The sequence below is a fragment of the Cebus imitator genome, unplaced genomic scaffold (genome assembly GCF_001604975.1).
Source record: "Cebus imitator isolate Cc_AM_T3 unplaced genomic scaffold, Cebus_imitator-1.0 Scaffold289, whole genome shotgun sequence".
Classification (NCBI taxonomy): domain Eukaryota; kingdom Metazoa; phylum Chordata; class Mammalia; order Primates; family Cebidae; genus Cebus; species Cebus imitator.
This window is the reverse complement of record NW_016107604.1, coordinates 1,623,662-1,642,516: the sequence shown is the minus strand read 5'-3', so window position 1 is coordinate 1,642,516 and position 18,855 is coordinate 1,623,662. Positions and strand designations below refer to the sequence as shown.

Genomic DNA, 18,855 nt, shown 5'->3' with positions numbered 1-18,855 from the left:
GCAGGAGAATCGCCTGAACCCGGGAGGTGAGGTTGCAGTGAGCCGAGATCGCACCACTGCACTCCAGCCTGGGCAACAGAGTGAGACCTCATCTTAAAAAAAAAAAGCAGTGACCAATAAATGGTCATACAAATGACCAACAAACGTGTAAAACATGCTCAATTTCATTAGAAATCAGGAAGTGCAGATTATAACTACAAAGAGTTGCTACACCCACCAACCAAAATATCCAAAAAATTGAAAAGACTAACAATACCAAGTGTTAGAATGTGGAGCAACAGGAACAGAAAATGCTGGTGGGAATTTAAGTAGTATAATCACTTTGACAGCAAGCTGAACATATGAATACTGTGTGATCTAGCAATCCTACCAAAAGACATGAACAAAAATAGTCACAGTAAAACTATTCTTAACAACCCTAAACAAGCCAAATATTTATCAAGACTAAAATGTATATATAAATGTTGTGAAAATCATACAATGCAATACTACAGAGTAATAAAAATGTACAAACTACCTCTACAGACAGCCACATGGACAAATCTAATGAATATAATGTTGAGCTAAAAAAGCCAGTCATAAAAGAATAAACACCAAACATTTCCATTGATAAAAGTTTCAAAGGCAAGCAAAGCCTAATTACAGTGATAGGAGCCAGGACAGTGGTTACATTTGCAGAGTAGAAGGTGTAATGTACAGAAAGTGTATAGGTAGTCACATAAAATACAAGATGCTCAGTTAAATTTGGTAAACAACAAATAATACTTTCTCATAAAGAGGTTACATGAAATATTTGAGATGTGTCTTTTTATTTGCTAAATCTGGCAACCCCAGTCAAGAGGGGTATTTTTGGAGAACTGGTAATATTTTGTTTATTTATTTATTTAGAGGCAGGGTCTGGCTCTGTTGCCCAGGCTGGAGTACAGTGGTGCAATCATGGCTCACTGCAGCCTCGACCTCCCAGGCTCAAGTGACTCTCCCACCTTGGCCTCCAGAGTAGCTAGGACTACAGGCATGTGCCACCACACTTGGCTAATTATTTTAAATTTTTGTAGAGACGAGGTCTTACTATATTGCCCATGCTGGTCCTGAATGCCTGTGCTCAAGGGATCCTCCCACCGCCGTCTCCCACTGAGATTACAGGTATGAGCCACTGCGCCCAGCCCCCCATATTTAATTTCTTGATGTTCATTTTGTGATCATCCATTGTGCCTCTTTCTGCATATGTGTTGTACTTCACATTTTAAACGTGTTTTAAAAAGCAAAAACACACTCAGAACCTTACAGATTTAAAAATAACCCATCCAACCACTGTTTTTCCTTCCCATCCTTAATCACTGCACGTAAGAGCTATGATACTTCTGCAGGAGGTGGGGATTGGTAATCAGAAGTGTTGCTGGGCAAAAAGCTGTAGGCTTTACTATCATTGTTTAATTAAAATTACTTTTACACAACATGATTCTTTACTTCTGGAATGTTTTTATGCCCCGTCTCTCAGGGGCATTTCTTATTTGCGTGGCTGGCTTATACTTACCAAGGGCAATGCAATGCTAGAAGGCCAACCTCTACCCATCAACCAACAAATGCACAAATCAGTGTTCAAAGCTGGACTCACCAGATGTGTGGGGGTCAGAATTCAATGGCCTGAAGCTACAAAGAAAAGTGGTACTTTAGGACCAACGACTTAGCTGCAGACACTGTTCGGAAACTATAAAGCCAAAAACTTCAATCTGCTATCTGCTTGCTAAAGTTATCAAAGGTTTACACAATTGCCTTGAGTGACTCCATCTAATTCCCTCTTGTCTAATTGGGAATTGCCTTCTCCTGCAGACATAGCTGGGAGACCCAAGTAAAGAGTAGTAAACAGTGTAAACAAAAGCCTGAATTATTTTCCTGCTGTTGTTTAAATGAGGTGGTATTTATTGGCAAAAGTTCTTTCATGCTCGGGGATTTTTGTGTTGTGTTGCTGTATTCTGTACCTTCATCTTCTTTTGAAATGGACCCTTCCAGGGCAGGCGCCGTGGCTCAGCCTGTAATCCCAGCAATTTGGGAGGCCGAGGCGGGTGGATCACTTGATGTCAGGAGTTCAAGGCCAGCCTGGCCAACATGGTGAAACCCCCATCTCTACTAAAAATACAAAAATTAGCCAGGTGTGGTGGCGGGCGCCTGTAATCCCAGCTACTCGGGAGGCTGAGGCAGAAGAATCACTTCAACCCGGGAGGCGGAGGCCGCAGTGAGCCGAGATCGCCCCACTGCACTCTAACCTGGGCAACACAGCAAGACTCCATCTCAAAAAGAAAAAAAGAAATGGTCCCTCCCACTTCTAAATAGAGAAAAAAAATCCCTCCATGTTTGTGTGCCTGTCTCTATAAAGTTTGGGAGTAAACTTTACAGGCTGATACAACTCTTATCTGCCACCTACCCCTCTTTATAGTGCCGGATTTCTTCGATTTGATAATTGAAACGATAACTTTTTTTCACACAGGATACCGGGGCTAATGATTAGGCTTCTGGGCTGTGGAGATAAGGTTGCTTGAAAGAAACCCAGCTTCACCGATGAGACTGTGTAGCTCTGTGCCTCAGTTTCCTCAATAGTAAAATGGGGGAAAAAACTACCTAATTCAAAGGGCTGCTGGGATATTGGATGCTGCATGAGGTGATTAAAGCACAGCACCTGACACACATTAAACGCTCAATGGTTATCATCACTATGATTCGTTACCATGGAGGGTCCTGCCACCTATAAGGACTCTATATATGTTTCTAAATTAGGAAAAACATTCAGATGCATTTGGAGATGGGAGAAGAGGCCTATAAAGTTTGGTCCAAGTTGTAACCAACCCAGGGCAGCAGCAGGGGGCCTCCAGGAGAGTCCGCGGAGGCGGCCAGGACGACCCTGCCTAGACCCCAGCCTCCAGCCGGGAGCCGTGACCTCGGACGCCTTGCCTACCCGACGCCTTGCCTACTCACGTTGCGGTTGAAGCTGTTGCCCGGCAGCAGAGGCAAGGGCATGGCGCTCAGTGTCCGAAAATCAGGGGTCCCAGAAGAGAAGGCCCGGCCGGCAGCGGCCGCCTTCCGGCCGCGTTGTTTGGCCCCCACGTTACCTGGAGACGGGAGGCGGCGTCACGGAGGGAGGAGGGGCGGGGGGAAGGGAAGTGATCAGGGGCGGGGGTGGGGAGACTTCCGCGGCGCGCACCTCCTCCCCCGCCCCAGCTCCCCTCCACTCCCTTTACCCCCCCACCGCACACAGCCAGGTCCTGGTCTCCCGAGGAGTCTCCTGTCTGCACGCGCAGTGTGCACACACAAAGACTGACCGTCACACTGTTCCCTGCCCCCGCCGCTTTCTGGTTTAACCCCTTTATAGAGAGCAGAGCCTTTCTTGTATGTACTTCTTGCTTTTCCAATTCTTGTCGCCAATATTCTTTTGCTATGTGGTTCAAACATACAGCAAAATACAGAAAATAATATGACGCCCGTGTGCTTACTGAGATGTTACACAAGTCGATGATTTCCTATGTTGCATAGAAAATCAGCTTTTATTTTATAATTTAAAAGTTCACGATGAATCTAAGGCCACATATACCCCTAACGAAAACACGTTGTAATGGTAACCACTGCCTTCTGCTTTCCCTCTGGATATTTTTATATTTGTTTTTTGTTTGTTTTTGTTTTGTGTTTTGAGACAAGGTCTATATTGCCCAGGCCGATCTCGAACTCCTGGGCTCAAGCAGCCCTCTGGCCTTGCCTCTGCCTCCCAAAGTGCTGGGATTACAGGTATGAGCCACGGTGGCCGGCCCATTTTTACGTTTGAACTAAACGCTTGTAAGGTCCAATCAGGGGTGGCCAGGGGCGGAGTCAAGTGGCACAAAACGCAACCTCTGTCACTCCATCATACACCCAAGACAGCCAGGCCAGGAACCTCCTCAAATCTTCTCGTGACACCTACATCTAACCTATCCCTGAAGCCCTATGTTGGACACGGTGCTATCTCTCAGTCACCACCTCGTCTATTTCAGCTGAGATCCCATTGTTTCTTGCCTGGTTTTCTTCTTTAAAAAAAAAAAAAAAAAAAAAAAACCCTAACTGATCTTACCTCCAGAGCCGTCGTTTTTATAATTCATGATGCAACTGTTACTCTTCTGCTTCAATAATCTAGCCTTCCCGCCGCCTTCAGAAAGCGATGAAACTCCTTATAGCCTGATCTGAAGAGCCTTTGTCAGGGGGCAGCTACCAATGCCCTCCAACCCTTTCTTTGCCCCCTCCTCCATCTACTCCAACTCTGAGAAAACTGGCAGTTTCCAAATCAGGCTCTGCGGTTTCTCTTCCTGGGGCTTTTGCAAATAACACTATCATCTAGAAACTCCCTTCCTTTCTTTCATCTAAGTAACCCCTTCTTGTCTTTCAGGACTTGATTCAGCATGGGAGAGGGGCATGGAAGCTTCTGCCATTTCTTCAATATGTTTTTTCACCTTCTTCTTGCCACCTCCATCTGTATTTGGTGTCCATTGTAATTGTGGTTTTCATCGTACTACATTGGAATCACCTGTTTACTTGACACTTCTTTCAATGTCCCCAAATTCCTCCAGGGCAGGGACTGTATATCCTTTTCTATTCAATGAAAAATATCCATTATTGTTTCTGTGTTTATAAATTTTACACTACATTTCTGCTTCTTGCTTTTTTCGCCTAAGATTCTGTTATTGAGGCTGGGTGCCATGGCTCACACCTGTAATCCCATGAGATTACGCCACTGTACTCCAGCCTGGGCAGCAGAGCAAAACTCTGTCTCAAAAATAATAATAATAAAATTCTGTTATTGAGATTTCTACACATTGACACATGTAGAGTTCATTAATTTTAAATGCATTGTATGATTACACCACAAATTGTTTATCTGCTGTCATCTGTTGATGACAATTAGGTTGTTTCCGATTTTCCGCTAGTGACCAACAATGCTGCAATGAACGACTCTACCTGTTCCTTTGGCAATGATCCAGGGCACAGACCTAAAGATGGAATCACATAGGCATCCAAATGCAGGCTTTCAGCTTTACTAGATTTTGTTAGACAATCTCCAGATAGATAAACTAATTAAGAAAGTCCCCTTTCGTTCATCCTTTCAACAATAGGTATTACCAAATTGTATAATTTTGGATAATCATCTGAATTAGTGTGAATGGTATACTATTGTTATTTTATTTTGTTTTCTCCCTAACTCCTAGTGCAGTTGGTCACCTTTTCCCGTGCTTGTTACTTTCGCCTGTGACTCAGCTATTTATATCCTTTGCTGATTTTTCTCTTTGCTCATTTGCAGTTTCTTTTTTTTTTAGATAGATAGATATACAGATATTCTGGATACTAATTTGAACCATAGCAAATATTTTCTCATTGTTATCTTTTAACTCCACTTACATAGAGTTCTTTACTGTATACATAAATTTGTCATTTTACTCTACTAAAATGTATTATTCTTTCAGTTATGGTTTTGTTTTTTTTTTTTTTTTTTTTTTTTTTTTTTTNCTCTTTCGCCCAGGCTGGAGTGCAATGGCATGATCTTGGCTCACTGCAACCTCCGCCTCCCAGGTTCAAGTGATTCTCCTGCCTCAGCCTCCTGAGTAGCTGGGATTACCGGCATGCACCACCACACCCAGCTAATTTTTGTATTTTTAGTAGAGATGGGGTTTCACCATGTTGCCCAGGCTGGTCTTGAACTCCTGATCTCAAGTGATCCGCCCACCTTGGCCTCCCAAAGTGCTGGGATTACAGGCTTGAGCCACTGCGCCTGGCCTGTTTGGTGTTTTGTATATGAATTTGAAAATCCTATACTCCAAAAGAACAGTGATCTAGGGCATTCTCCTACATGTTCTTGTAAACATTTTAAAATATTCCCTGTTACTTTTTAAATTGAAATAATTTCAAGCTAGTAGAAAAGTTGAAAGAAGAGTCCAAATAACTCTCATTTATCCTTTCCCCAGATTCCCCTATTGCTTTATATATTACTACATTCATTTTAGCATTCTCCCCATATATAGTTTTTTTCCATTTTAGAGTAAGTTGCAGATATCTTGGCCCTTGACTCCTAAATACTTCAGTGTGTATTTCCTAGGAATATGGACAGTCTCTTACATAACTGAGAATAATAATCAAAATCATAAATTTAATATTAATATAATACTGTTTTCTTTTTTCTGAGACAGGGTCTCACAATGTTGCCCTGGGTGGAGTGCAGTGGCATGATCATGGCTCACTGCAGCTTCCACATCCCAAGCTCAAGTGATCCTCCTACCTCACCCTCCCAAGTAGTTGGAACTACAGGCATGTGCCGCCATACCCAGCTATTATTTTTGTAGACATAGGAGTCTCATTATGTTACCCAGCCTGGCCTCAAACTCCTGATCTCAAGCAATCCACCCATCTCAGTCTTATAATATTATTTTCTGTTTTCTAATCTAAAATACTTATTCAAATTTTGCAATTGTCCCAATAATGTCCTTTTTTTTTTTGAGACAGGGTCCTGCTGTATCACCCAGGTGTAATCACAGCTCACTGCAGTCTCCACCTCCTGGGCTCAAGTGATCCTCCCACCTCAGCCTTCCTAGTAGGTGGGAATAAGGCACACACCACCATGGCTGGCTAATTTTGTTTTCTTTGTAAAGATGAGGGTCTCACTATTTTGCATAAGCTGGTCTCAAACTCCTGGTTCCAAGCAGTCTTCCTGCCTTGGCCTCCCAAAGTGCTGGGATTATAGGCATGAGCCACCACACCTGGCCTATCATGTGCTTTTTTAGCAAAAAGAAAAATAATTTGTTTTGACCCAGAATCTGATGCAACATCACATACGGCACTTGATTGTCATGTCTCTTTATTCTCCTTTAATTGGGAACAGTTCTTCCATCTTTCTTCGTCTCTTGTGACTTTGATATTTTTGAAAAGGATAGGCCATGGGTAGGCATGGTAGCTCATGCCTGTAATTCCAGCAATTTGGGAAGCCAAGGTGGGTAGATCACTTGAGGTCAGGAGTTCGAGACTAGCCTGCCCAACATGGCGAAACCTCGTTTCTACTAAAAATACAAAAATTAGCCGGGGGTGGTGGTGCCCACCTATAATCCCAGCTACTCTGGAGGCTAAAGCAAGATAATCGTTTGAGCCTGGGAGGCGGAGGTTGCAGTGAGTCAAGATCACGCCATTGCACTCCAGCCTGGAGTCTCAAAAAAAAGAGAAAAGAAAAGGATAGACCAGATATTTGGTAAATGTTCTTCAATTTAGGTGTGACTGATGTTTCCTTATGAGGAGATTCAGTTTATGGCTTTTGGACAAGAATGTCACAGGAGGACTGGTGTGTCCTTCTAGTTCATCAAAGAAACAGGCACATAATGTGCATTTTTACCATCAATGATGAGATTCACTTTGATCATTGGGTTAAAGTGAAATGTGCCAAGTTTCTGTCTACAGATAGATGAAGATATAGATATACGTAGATGGATATATTAAAAGTCATGAGTTTATACTAATACCTCCAATTCCAATCAATATAACAGAGTACCTGCTGCTGTTACCCTCTCTGCACTTGTGACGCTCTGCTCAAGCTGTAAGAAATCTTATTCCAATTATCCTCAAAATATAGTTGGCCCTTGAACAACACAGATTTGAACTGCATTGATCCACTTATATGCAGACTTTTAAAATTATTCATGGGGCAGACAGCCCTTTCTCTGCTGTGCTGCCTACTGCAACCTTGTCACGTAAAATAATAATAAAAATAAAAATAAATTATTGGTGGGATGCAAAACCCATATATACAGAGGGTTGACTTTTGTATACACAGGTTCTGCAAGGCCAACCGTGACACTTGAGTGTTCAAGGATTTTGGTATACTCGGGGCTTCTGGAACCAATGCCCCGTGTACACCAAGGGACAACTGTATTTACTTATTTGCACACTACTATAGGACTCTGAAAGCAGCTTCAGAACATCTAATTCATATCTCTGTGAAACAAGAGACAAACCTACTAACTAGAGTTCAATATTTGTTTTCAGTGATTTTCTTTAGTCTTAATGTACACAGTCAAAATACCAGGCTCAAAAGTTACTTAAGCTTTTGCCTCCCCCCGCCCCTATTTAGAATGCTTATGTTATTCATTTAAAAAACACTTTGGTCTGTTCATGCCTATTCATATTTCACATTATTTCTTCTTTGTCTTATTTTGTATACATGTGTTTCTCCCTTTGTAGTTTGAGTAATTTAGCTAGTTGTTTACACATTTTCTCCCTTTTTTCAAAGAACCAGAATTTTGATTTATTAATTTGACCCACTGTTTTCTATTCTTAATCTTTACTATTTTTCGCTTTTACTTTCATTGCCTTCTTCCTTGTGCTTGCTTTTGACTCATTTGTTGTTCTTTTTCTCACTTTTAAGCTGATATTGTAAAATTAAATAATTCAAAGTTAAAGCTGTTGGAACTTTAAATTACCTCAAGCCTTTAGAGGATTGTAACTATGCAACCTGGTTCACAAGGCATGCAGCTGCAACTTCTGCCTTTTTTTCTCTTTTTACTGTAAATAATTAAGACCAAACAGCTCCAGAGATAAGAACCCCCGGCTCAAGTCACTACCCTTCCTCACAGAGTAATAATCTTCCTTAGAATACAGCAATCGGTAACCAATCAAATCACTGCGGCTCATGTGCACTGGTCTTGTGTGGAAAACGCAATCCTGCCGGATCGTCTCTCTGTCTCTGCCTGTATAATTGAAACTTTAACTTCTCCACTTTAAGACCACTGACCCTATTTGTTTGGAGTCTGTGCTTTCCCGGTGGCCATCTTCAAGCTTTGTGCTTGGATAAACTCTACACTTAATCATATTTTCTGAATCTCATTCTCTCTCTTTTTTTTTTTTTTTAAGACAGGGTCTCACTCTATCACCCAGGCTGGAGTACAGTGGCATGATCTCTGCTCACCACAACCTCTGTGTCCCAGGTTTAAGCAATTCTCCTGCCTCAGCCTCCTGAATAGCTGGGATTATAGGCACCCATCACCACACCCAGCTGATTTGTGTTTTTAGTAGAGACAGTGTTTCACCATATTGACCAGGCTGGTCTCGAACTCCTGAACTCAAGTGACCCACCCGCCTTGGCCTTCCAAAGTGCTGAGATTACAGGTATAAGCCACTGCACCCAGCCTGAATATAATTATTTAAGGTTGGCAATATAATTCACTCCTTTTCATTAGCTTTTTATTGATATAAGTGTTTAAGGCTATAAATTTTCCCATTATCTCTACTTTAAACATATCCAGTATCTGATATGTAGTGTTTTCATAACTTGCTTTTTTCGGTTTGTTTGCTTTTTAGATATTCTGTGATTTGGGCTTGTATTTTCCCTTTCACCCAAGAGTTGTCTAATAAAAAATTTTAAGAGTCTCTAGGTGGAAAAGACTGGGGGGACGGGATTTTATCTTAATTTTAGTTTTACTGAACTTTTGTAAGAATTGTTTTAATATTTCCTTTGTTTTGCTTTCTTTTCTTTGAGATAGAGTCTTGCTTTGTCACCCAGGCTGGAGTGCAGTGGTGGTCATCTTGGCTCACTGCAACTTCTGCCTCCCAAATTCAAGCGATTCTTCCACCTCAGCCCTCAGGCTGGGACTATAGGTGCACACCACCACACCAACTAAATTTGTTTGTATTTTTTCTATTTTGTATTTTTAGTAGAGACAAGGTTTCAGCATGTTGGCCAGGTTGGTCTTGAACTCCTGACCTCCGGTGATCCCCCCCACCTCAGCCTCCCAAAGTCCTGGGATTACAAATCTGAGCCACCACACCGAGCCCTTAATATTTCTATTGTATATAATTTATTGATGCTTTATTATCTAATATTTGATCAATTTTTATAACTATTACACATGCAGTTGAGAGGGAATTTGTATTCTCTATTATTAAATTCTAAAGTTCAGCATTGATCATAAATCTATTTTATTGACTACGCTGTTAACTTTATATCCTTACTTAAATTTCTACCACTTGATCTGTTTTGCTCTGAGAGTGGTATATTATACTTTCCTACTAGCCAAGTGTTTCTATCTGTATCTCCTTTCAGCTGTAGTTTCTGGTTTTTAAAGAAGGTTATTTGGCACACAGATTTTCGTAACTGTTAAACCTACATTGTAAAATTGACTTTTTGGTCACATTTAACTTTTTGTTGGCCTAAATTCTACTTCGATATCAGGATCTCAACCCTCACTTACTTGTTATTTCCATTTGCCTGGTACCTTTTCACGCATGCCTTTACTTTTATCCCATCTGAATTATTCTGATTTACATGTATCTCTCATACACCACATGTAGCTGGGTCTTGCTTTATGAGCCACATTGAAGATATTTTTGTTTTAGTATGTGAGTTAAGCTCATTCACATTTGTTGGTAAAATTGATATTTGTGTTTTCAACTTCAATATATTCTTTTCTATTGTGATCACCATGCATATTATGTATATCTACTGTTTCTTTTTCTTCATGATATTGTTTTCTTTGCTATTATAATTTATAAATATCTTTGAATATTTGGGAAGGCTTGTGGTTTTGTTTTAGTGTTTGCCTTTGTACTTACAGCATTTTTAAGAGATAGGGTATATACATCTTCGATTTTACCAAGTAATATTACATTGCTTTAAAAGTGAGCATAGCTGATACATTAAAATGTTAATTTCAATAAATTTAATTTTATTTCTCTAAATCTCATTTGTTCTTTTTAAATCTATATGTTCTTTTAAAGAGAGTCTTGCTCTTTGTGTATAATTTCCCTCGCTAATTTTATCTCTTTAATCATTTTAAACATACTTAGCTCAGAGTCCTTAACCAACAATTCTGATCTCTTATGTTCATGGGGTGCCACTTACCCTGCTTCTTGTGTTGGCTGCCTCTCCTTCATGATGGATTGTTTCCTTATGTGTTTACAAATGTTTGTGTTGGTCCCACCTACGTGGCAACTCGTCAAGGTGGGATTGGCACCTTCTGATTCCAAGTGGAGTGTTCTCTCTAATATGCCATAGCTCACACGCACAGACCACTGCTCCATCACAGCCACAATCTATACCGAGAAGGCCTCTGCCTTTCACAGTGAGGATATTTTACAAAGCAAAAAGCAATTCTGATAAGAATAATTTTCCTAAGAGAGTAATAAAGGAAAGTATCTTAAATTAGGGCTGTTGGAAAAATCTGGGACCTAAGGCCACCAAACACGTCTATCCTAGCATGTTCATACTTGCCACCTCCTTTGGGGACAATGATATCTTCTTGTACCTCTTTAGGTACTCCCCACATAATGTCTGCTCTCCCGTAAACACACAGTTTTAGAATCATTGATTCCCTAGTTTCTCTAACAAATATTTACTGAACATCTACTCTGATGTGCCAGAACCTCTGCCAAACACTGGGACATATCAGTGAGTAGGACAGAGTGAACACTTCCAAACAACCCAGATCTGAGATTCTGTCTTTTATAAGTTGTAACTTCTTGCTTCATTTTCCTTGTGCGACACATATCTTCCCATCCGCTTCTCCTGACACGTCTACCACAAAAGAACATCTCAAATGGTATATAGCTCTTTTTAAAATAAATTTAAAGTAAACTAATTCTGGGAATTACAAGACACCCCCTGAAATAACTGAAGACACCTTGGGGCATGTCAAGACCAGCACTGGGAAGCACTGCTATTGATGTTCAAAGAGTCTGTGTTACACACCCACAGATGAAGAAAGTGCAGGGGAGGCCAACAGAACTAACACTTCTGAGCAAGCTCAAACTGGCCTAAGAGCAAGGAAATATTTGCCCAGTTGGAGAATTTCTTCTGAGGAATGAGGTCATCTTGCAATCTGGGGCCTTTCTACAAGATGCAAGCGCCCTTGGCAGCAGGAAGGAGTGCCTTTGATGGTATTTCTGCACAAACTTCCTTTTCTCCTCCAGCAAAGCCTTGCCGGTCAATTCTCCCTTCTTTTGATATCCTCAGAAATATCACTGCCCCATTCCTCTCAGCTCCTGAAGGCTGGCACTCTTCTTCATTATTTTGTGCTTACTTGGTTATATCCACATTTCAAGTCTTCATCCTGAGCACTTAAAGAAGAATTAGCACCAATCCTTTACAAATTCTTTAGAAAATAGAAGAGAAGGAAACACTTCCCAACTCATTCTACGAGGCCAGTATTACCCTGACACCAAAACCAGACAAAGGCATCACAAGAAAAGAAAACCGTAGACCAATACCTTTTATAAAGACACAGAAACCCTCAGAAAAATACTGGCAAACCAAATCCAGCAACCTATAAAAAGGATTATAAACCATGACCAAGTGGGATTTATTCAAAGAATGCAAAGTCGGTTTAGCATCTGAAAATCAATGTAATGTACCATATTAGTAGAACAAAGGACAAAAACCATATGATTATCTCAATAGACAAAGAAAAAGTATTAGACAAAATACAACATCATTTTTCAATAAAAACACTCAACAAACCAGGAATAGAGCGAATTTCCTCAATCCAATAAAAGCAGTTTATGAAAACTCACAACTAACACCACACTTAATAGTGAAACACTGTATGCTTGTACACTAAGATCAGGAACAAGACTAAGATGTTCCTTCTCACCACTTCAGTTCAACATGTACTAGAGGTTTTAGCCAAGGCAATTAAGCTAAAACAAAATAAAATAAAAGGCATCCACATTGGAAATGAAAAAGTAAAATTATCTCTAGTCACAGAAAACATGATCTTGTATATAGAAAATCTGAAGGAATTTACACACATGCAAACAATTGAAAATGCATTTAGTAAAGTTGTAGAATACATCAATATTCAAAATTCAATTTTATGTCTATGCATTAACAATAAACAAAAATGAAACAAGAAAACTATTTGAATTACAATAGCATCAAAAAGAATAAAATACTGATGAATATATGTAACAAAAGAAGTACAAGACTTGAACTAAAAGCTGTAAAACATTATTGAAAGAAATTAAAGAAGACCTAAATAAATGGAAAAAATATGTTTTCCCTGGACCGAAAGACTAAATATTGTGAGGTTTTGGAGGGGTTTTTTTTGAGACAGAGTCTTGCTCTGTAGCCCAGGCTGGAGCACAGTGGTACAATCTCAGTTCATTGCAACATCCACCTCCCAGGTTCAAGCAATTCTCATGCCTCAGCCTCTCAAGTACCTGGGACTACAGGCATTCACCATCACATCCAGCTAATTTTTGGATTTTTAATAGAGATGACGTCTTGCTGTGTTTCCCAGGCTGGTCTCAAACTACTGGCCTCAAGTGATCCTCCGCCTCAGCCTCCCAAAGTGCTGGGACTGCAGGCACGAGCCACTGCGCCCAGCCAGGAAGACTGAATATCATTAAGATGGCAATAGCCCCCAAATTGACCTTTGCATTAATTGAAATCCCTACCAAAGTCTCAGCTGCCCATTTTTGCAGAAATGGACAAGGTGATCCCAAAATTTATGTAGTAATACAACAGATAAAAAGAAGCAAAAACTGGCTGGGCACGCTGACTCACGCCTGTAATCCTAGCACTTTGAGAGGCCAAGGAGGGTGGATCACCTGAGGTCAGGAGTTCGAGATCAGCCTGGCCAATATGATGAAACCTCATCTCTGATAAAAATACAAAAATTAGCCGGGCGTGGTGGCAGGTGCCTGTAATCCCAGCTACTGGGGAAGCTGAGGCAGGAGAATCACTTGAACCCAGGAGGCAGAGGTTGCAGTTAGCCGAGATCATGCCTTTGCACTCCAGCCCAGGCAACAAGAGTGAAACTCTGTCTCAAATAAATAAATAAAGAAGTAAAAAAATCTTAAAAAATAATAAGGTTAGAGAACTCACACTTCCTGATTTCAAAATTTATTACAAAACTACAGTAGTGATGACAATGTGATACCGGTGTAAAGACATATATAGATCAATGGAATAGAATTGTGAGTCCAGAAATAAACTCTTACATTTACCGTCAATTGATTTTTGACGAGTGCTAAGACAAATCAATAGGGGAAAGCATAGTCTTTTCAACAAGTGATGTGACGACAACTGGCTAAACATGCAAAAGAAGGGAAATGTTCTCCTGCCGTACACCAAGACATGGAGATCTCACCATATACAAAAATTAGGTTGAAATGGACCAGAGACCTAAATGTAAGAGCAAAAACTACAAAACTCTTAAAAGAAAACATAGGAGTTAATTTTTCTGAACTTGCTTTAGGCAATGTTTTTTTTTTTTAAATGTGACACCAAAAGCACTAACAACAAAAGAAAAACATAAATTAGACTTCATCAAAATTTAAAACTTGTGCTTCAGAGGAAATCAACAAGAAAGTAAAAGGCCAACTCAGGCCATGGGAGAAAATATTTGCAAATTATATATCTAATAAGCAACTGAGTCATATTTAGAATCTATATGTATAAACACTTACAATTCAAAAACAAGTACAAAAAGAAAAACAATAAATAACCCAATTTAAAAATGGACAAAAGATTTGAGCAGCCATCTTTCCAAAGAAGATAAACAAATGGCCAGTAAACACATGCAAAAATTCTCAGCATCATTAGTAATCAGAGAAATGTAAGTCAAAATCACAATGAGATACCACTTTACACCCACTAGAATGGCTATCATTTTTCTAAAAAATAGAAAATCACACTGGGGGCAGTGGCTCACGCCTGTAATCCCAACACTTTGGGAGGCCGAAGTGGGCAGATCACTTGAGGTCAGGAGTTCGAGACCAGCCTGGCCGATATGGTGAAACCCTGTCCGTACTAAAAATACAAAAATTAGCCGGGCATGGTAGTGGCTCACGCCTGTAATCCCAGCTACTCAGGAGGCTGAGACAGGAGCATCACTTGAGCCCGGGAGGCAGAGGTTGCAGTGAGCTGACATCATGCCACTGTACCAGCCTGGGTGACAGAGTGAGACTCTGTCTCATAAATAAATAAATAAATAAATAAATAAATAAATAAAATTACAAGTGTTGGCAAAAATGTAGAGAAATTGGAACCTTCATATGTTGCTGGTGGGAATGTAAAGTGTTGCATCCACTTTGGAAAACCATTTGGTAGTTCTTCAACAAATTAAACACTGAGTTAACCTATGGCCCGGCAACGCCAACTGTAGTTACACACTAAGGAGAATTGAAAGCATATGTCCACATAACAATTTAGTACAGGAATGTTCATAGCAGCATTATTCATAATAGACAAAAAGTGGAAATAATCCAAGTGTCAATCAGTTGATGAATGGATAAGCAAACTGAGGAATATGCATGCAACAGAGGATTATCCAGTCATAAGATGAAATGAATTAACTGACACATGCCACAATGTGGATGAATCTTAAAAATATGATGCTAAGTGAAAGAAGCCAGACATAAAAGGCCCATACAATAGGACTCCTTTATATAAAATATCCAGAATACATAAATCCAAAGAGACAGAAAGTAGATTCATAGTTGGCAGGGCCTGGGGAGAATCAGAAGTGACTGCTAATGAGCTTTTTTTAGGGGTGATGTAAATGTTCTGGAGTAGATGGTGAATAATGTACAACTTTGTGAACTTACTAAATCCACCGAATTGTATACTTTAGAACGTGACCTTTATGGCATGTGAATTTTATCTCGATAAAGCTATCAGTACAACATTTTTTAATTAATTAAGACTAAATAAAATTAAAAATCTATTCCTTTGGTTACAGTCGTAATGTTTCAAGGGCTCAACAGCACGTACAGTTAGTAACTACCACTGCACTGGACAGCACAGATAAGGAACATTTTGGTTATTACAGAAAATTTTGTTGGATACTGCTGGTCTAGACCTCGCTGCCGGATGCCAGAGATTTCAAAAACATATTAAGCAGGTGCAATGCAAGAGGTTTATTTGAATTTCTAGTTGAACAAACAGTAAAATAAAGTTGAGAAAATGGGAAAATTTTGAACATTGACTGCTAGTTGATTATATTAAGGAATTACTGTTAATGATTTTGGGTGTGACAATAATATTGTGGTTATTGTTTCTAAAAGTACTAACCTTTCAGAGACAAATAATAAATTCCATGGATGTGGCCAGGTGTGGTAGCTCATGCCTGTAATACCAGCACTTTGGGAGGCCAAGATGGGCTGATCATTTGAGGTCAGGAGTTCGAGACCAGCCTGGCCAACATGGTGAAACCCTATCTCTACTAAAAATACAAAAATCGGCCAGGCATGGTGATGTCCACCTGTAATCCCAGCCACTCGGGAGGCTGAGGCATGAATCACTTGAACCCAGAAGGTGAAGACTTCAGTGAGCTGAGATCATGCCACTGCCCTCCAACCTAGATGACAGAATGAGACTGTGTCTCAAAAAATAAAATAAAATACTATGGATGCAATGAAGTATCTGGTACTTGCTTTGAAATAATCTAGGAGAACAGAGAAAATAGATATAACCAAATTGGCCATGAGTCTTCTGCAGAGCAAAGAAAACAATCGTGAGAAGAGGCAACCTACAGAATGGGGGCTAGCTACAAACCACTCATCTGATAAGAAGTTAGTATTCAGTGGGTGCCAAGATGGCTGAAGAGAAGCCAGCACCGGAATGCAGCTCCCAGCGAATGAGATGCAGAGGGCTAGAGGACTTGACGACTCGAAATGAGGTGCCAGGTTTGTTTTTGTGGGACTGATAGGGCTCTGAAAATAGGCCCAGGGAAGGAGCCACAGGACAAGAGCCGCGGGGGGCGGGGGGGGAGAGGGGGTGCACATCCTCACCTGAAACGTGCAGCCAGCTGGGAGGGTCAGGGTACTTAACCCCTCTCTGTGCTCCCATTTGGATTCTGTGCTTACCTCATCCCTCCTGCAACCCATGGTCAATGAGAGCCCTGCCAGACGGTGGGGTGCCGTGGGTAGTCGATGCAAATCTGAGCAGTGGCTACCGCCGGGTGCAACAAGTTGTCGCAGGGACCTAGGCGGGAGTTTGGACTAACACCAGTGGGACGGACAGTCCCGCGGAGGGAGGCAGAGTTGCAAACAGGGAAAAAGCCCTGCAGGCCCCACCTCCACAGAACTCAAACTGAAGCCCTGCTAGAGAGCCCGGCAGCAAATACACCAGCTTGACCTCAACCAGGAAGATCCAGCTACGGAAGGAGAGACGCCATTGGGAAGGCGGGGCCCATCTCCCCAGCAAACAAACTCCAGGGAAGGACCACCCACCCAACAACCTGACTGAACCTGAGCGAGCCCAGCCACGCCCTCTACAGGCCAAAAAAGATACAGCTCCAACCTCAACAGAAAAAAAGTCCACTCAGAGACTCCTCCTGAAATCACCAACTTCAAAGATTAAAGGGAGATAAATCCATGAAGATGGGGGAAAAAAAACAGCACAAAAAGGATGAAACTATCAAAGAAAAGAACACCTCTTCTCCTCCTGGGGATGACAACTCCTCACCATCAAGGGAACAGAAAAAGACAGAGAATTAATCTGATCAATTGACAGAAGCAGGCTTCAGAAGGTGGGTAATAACATTAACTTCTCTGAGTTAAAAGACCATGTTCTAACCCAATGCAAAGAAACTAAGAACCTTGAAAAAAGGTTACACAAAATGCTAACTAGAATAACCAGCTTAGAGAAGAACATAAACGACTTGATGGAGCTGAGAAACATAGCATGAGAACTTCGAGAGGCATACACAAGTTTCAACAGCCGAATTGATCAAGCAAAAGAAAGGATATCAGAGATAGAAGATCAAATCAATGAAATAAAATGAGAAGGCAAGATTAGAGAAAAAAGGTGAAAAGTAATGAACAAAGCCTCCAAGAACTATGGGATTATGTGAAAAAACCTAATCCACGCTTGATTGGCATACCTGAATGTGACGGGGAGAATGAATCCAAGTTGGAAACACTCTTCAAGATATTATCCAAGAGAATTTTCCCAACCTAACAAGGCAAGTCAACATTCAAATCCAGGAAATATGGAGAACACCACAAAGATACTCCTCAAGAAGAGCAACCCCAAGGCACATAATTGTCAGATTCACCAGGGTTGAAATGAAGGAAAAAATCCTAATGGCAGCCAGAGAGAAAAGTCAAGTCACCCACAAAGGAAAGACCATCAGACTCACAGCAGATCTCTCAGCAGAAACCCTGCAAGCCAGAAGAGAATGGGGGCCAATATTCAACATCCTTAAAGAAAGAACTTTCAACCCAGAATTTCATATCCAGCCAAACTAAACTTCATCAGTGAAGGAGAAATAAAATCCTTTATGGACAAGCAAGTGCTAAGAGATTTCATTGCTACAAGACCTGCCTTACAGGAGCTACTGAAGGAAGTACTAAACAGGTAAAGGAACAACCAGTACCAGCCACTGCAAAAATGTACCAAATGGTAAAGAACAATGATGCAATGAAGGAGCCACGTCAATTAATTAACAGGCAAAACAACCAGCCAGTAACAAAACGGCAAGATCAAATTCAAATATAACAATATTAGCGTTGAATGTAAATGGCCTAATTGCCCCACTCAAAAGACACAGACTGGCAAACTGGATAAAAAGTCAAGACCCATCGCTGTGCTGTACTCAGGAGACCCATCTCACATGCAAAGACTCACATAGACTCAAAATAAAGGGATGCAAGAAGATTTACCAAGCAAATGGAGAGCAAAAAAAAGCAGGGGTAGCAATCCTAGTCTCTGATAAAACAGACTTTAAACCAACAAAGATCAAAGGAGGCAAAGAAAGGAATTACATAATGGTAAAAGGATCAATGCAACAAGAAGAGCTAATGATCCTAAATATATATGCACCCAATGCAGGAGCACCCAGCTACATAAAGCAAGTTCTTAAA

The 18,855-nt window shown here is 40.7% G+C and overlaps 1 protein-coding gene across 3 annotated transcripts in view; it reads right to left on the bottom strand.

Annotated features, from left to right (window-relative positions):
* The window catches only part of EFHC2 (EF-hand domain containing 2), a 193,649-nt gene extending 190,401 nt beyond the window's left edge, over positions 1 to 3,248 (bottom strand). For 2 of the 3 annotated variants that reach the window (XM_017502055.2, XM_017502056.2), the window contains exon 1: positions 2,971 to 3,248. In XM_017502055.2, coding sequence (XP_017357544.1) covers positions 2,971 to 3,012 — 42 coding nt within the window. In that variant the 5' untranslated portion in view covers positions 3,013 to 3,248. The remainder of the gene's footprint in view (positions 1 to 2,970) is intronic. The other variant, XM_037729057.1, reaches the window with a different exon arrangement.
* Positions 3,249 to 18,855: the final 15,607 nt, after the last annotated feature.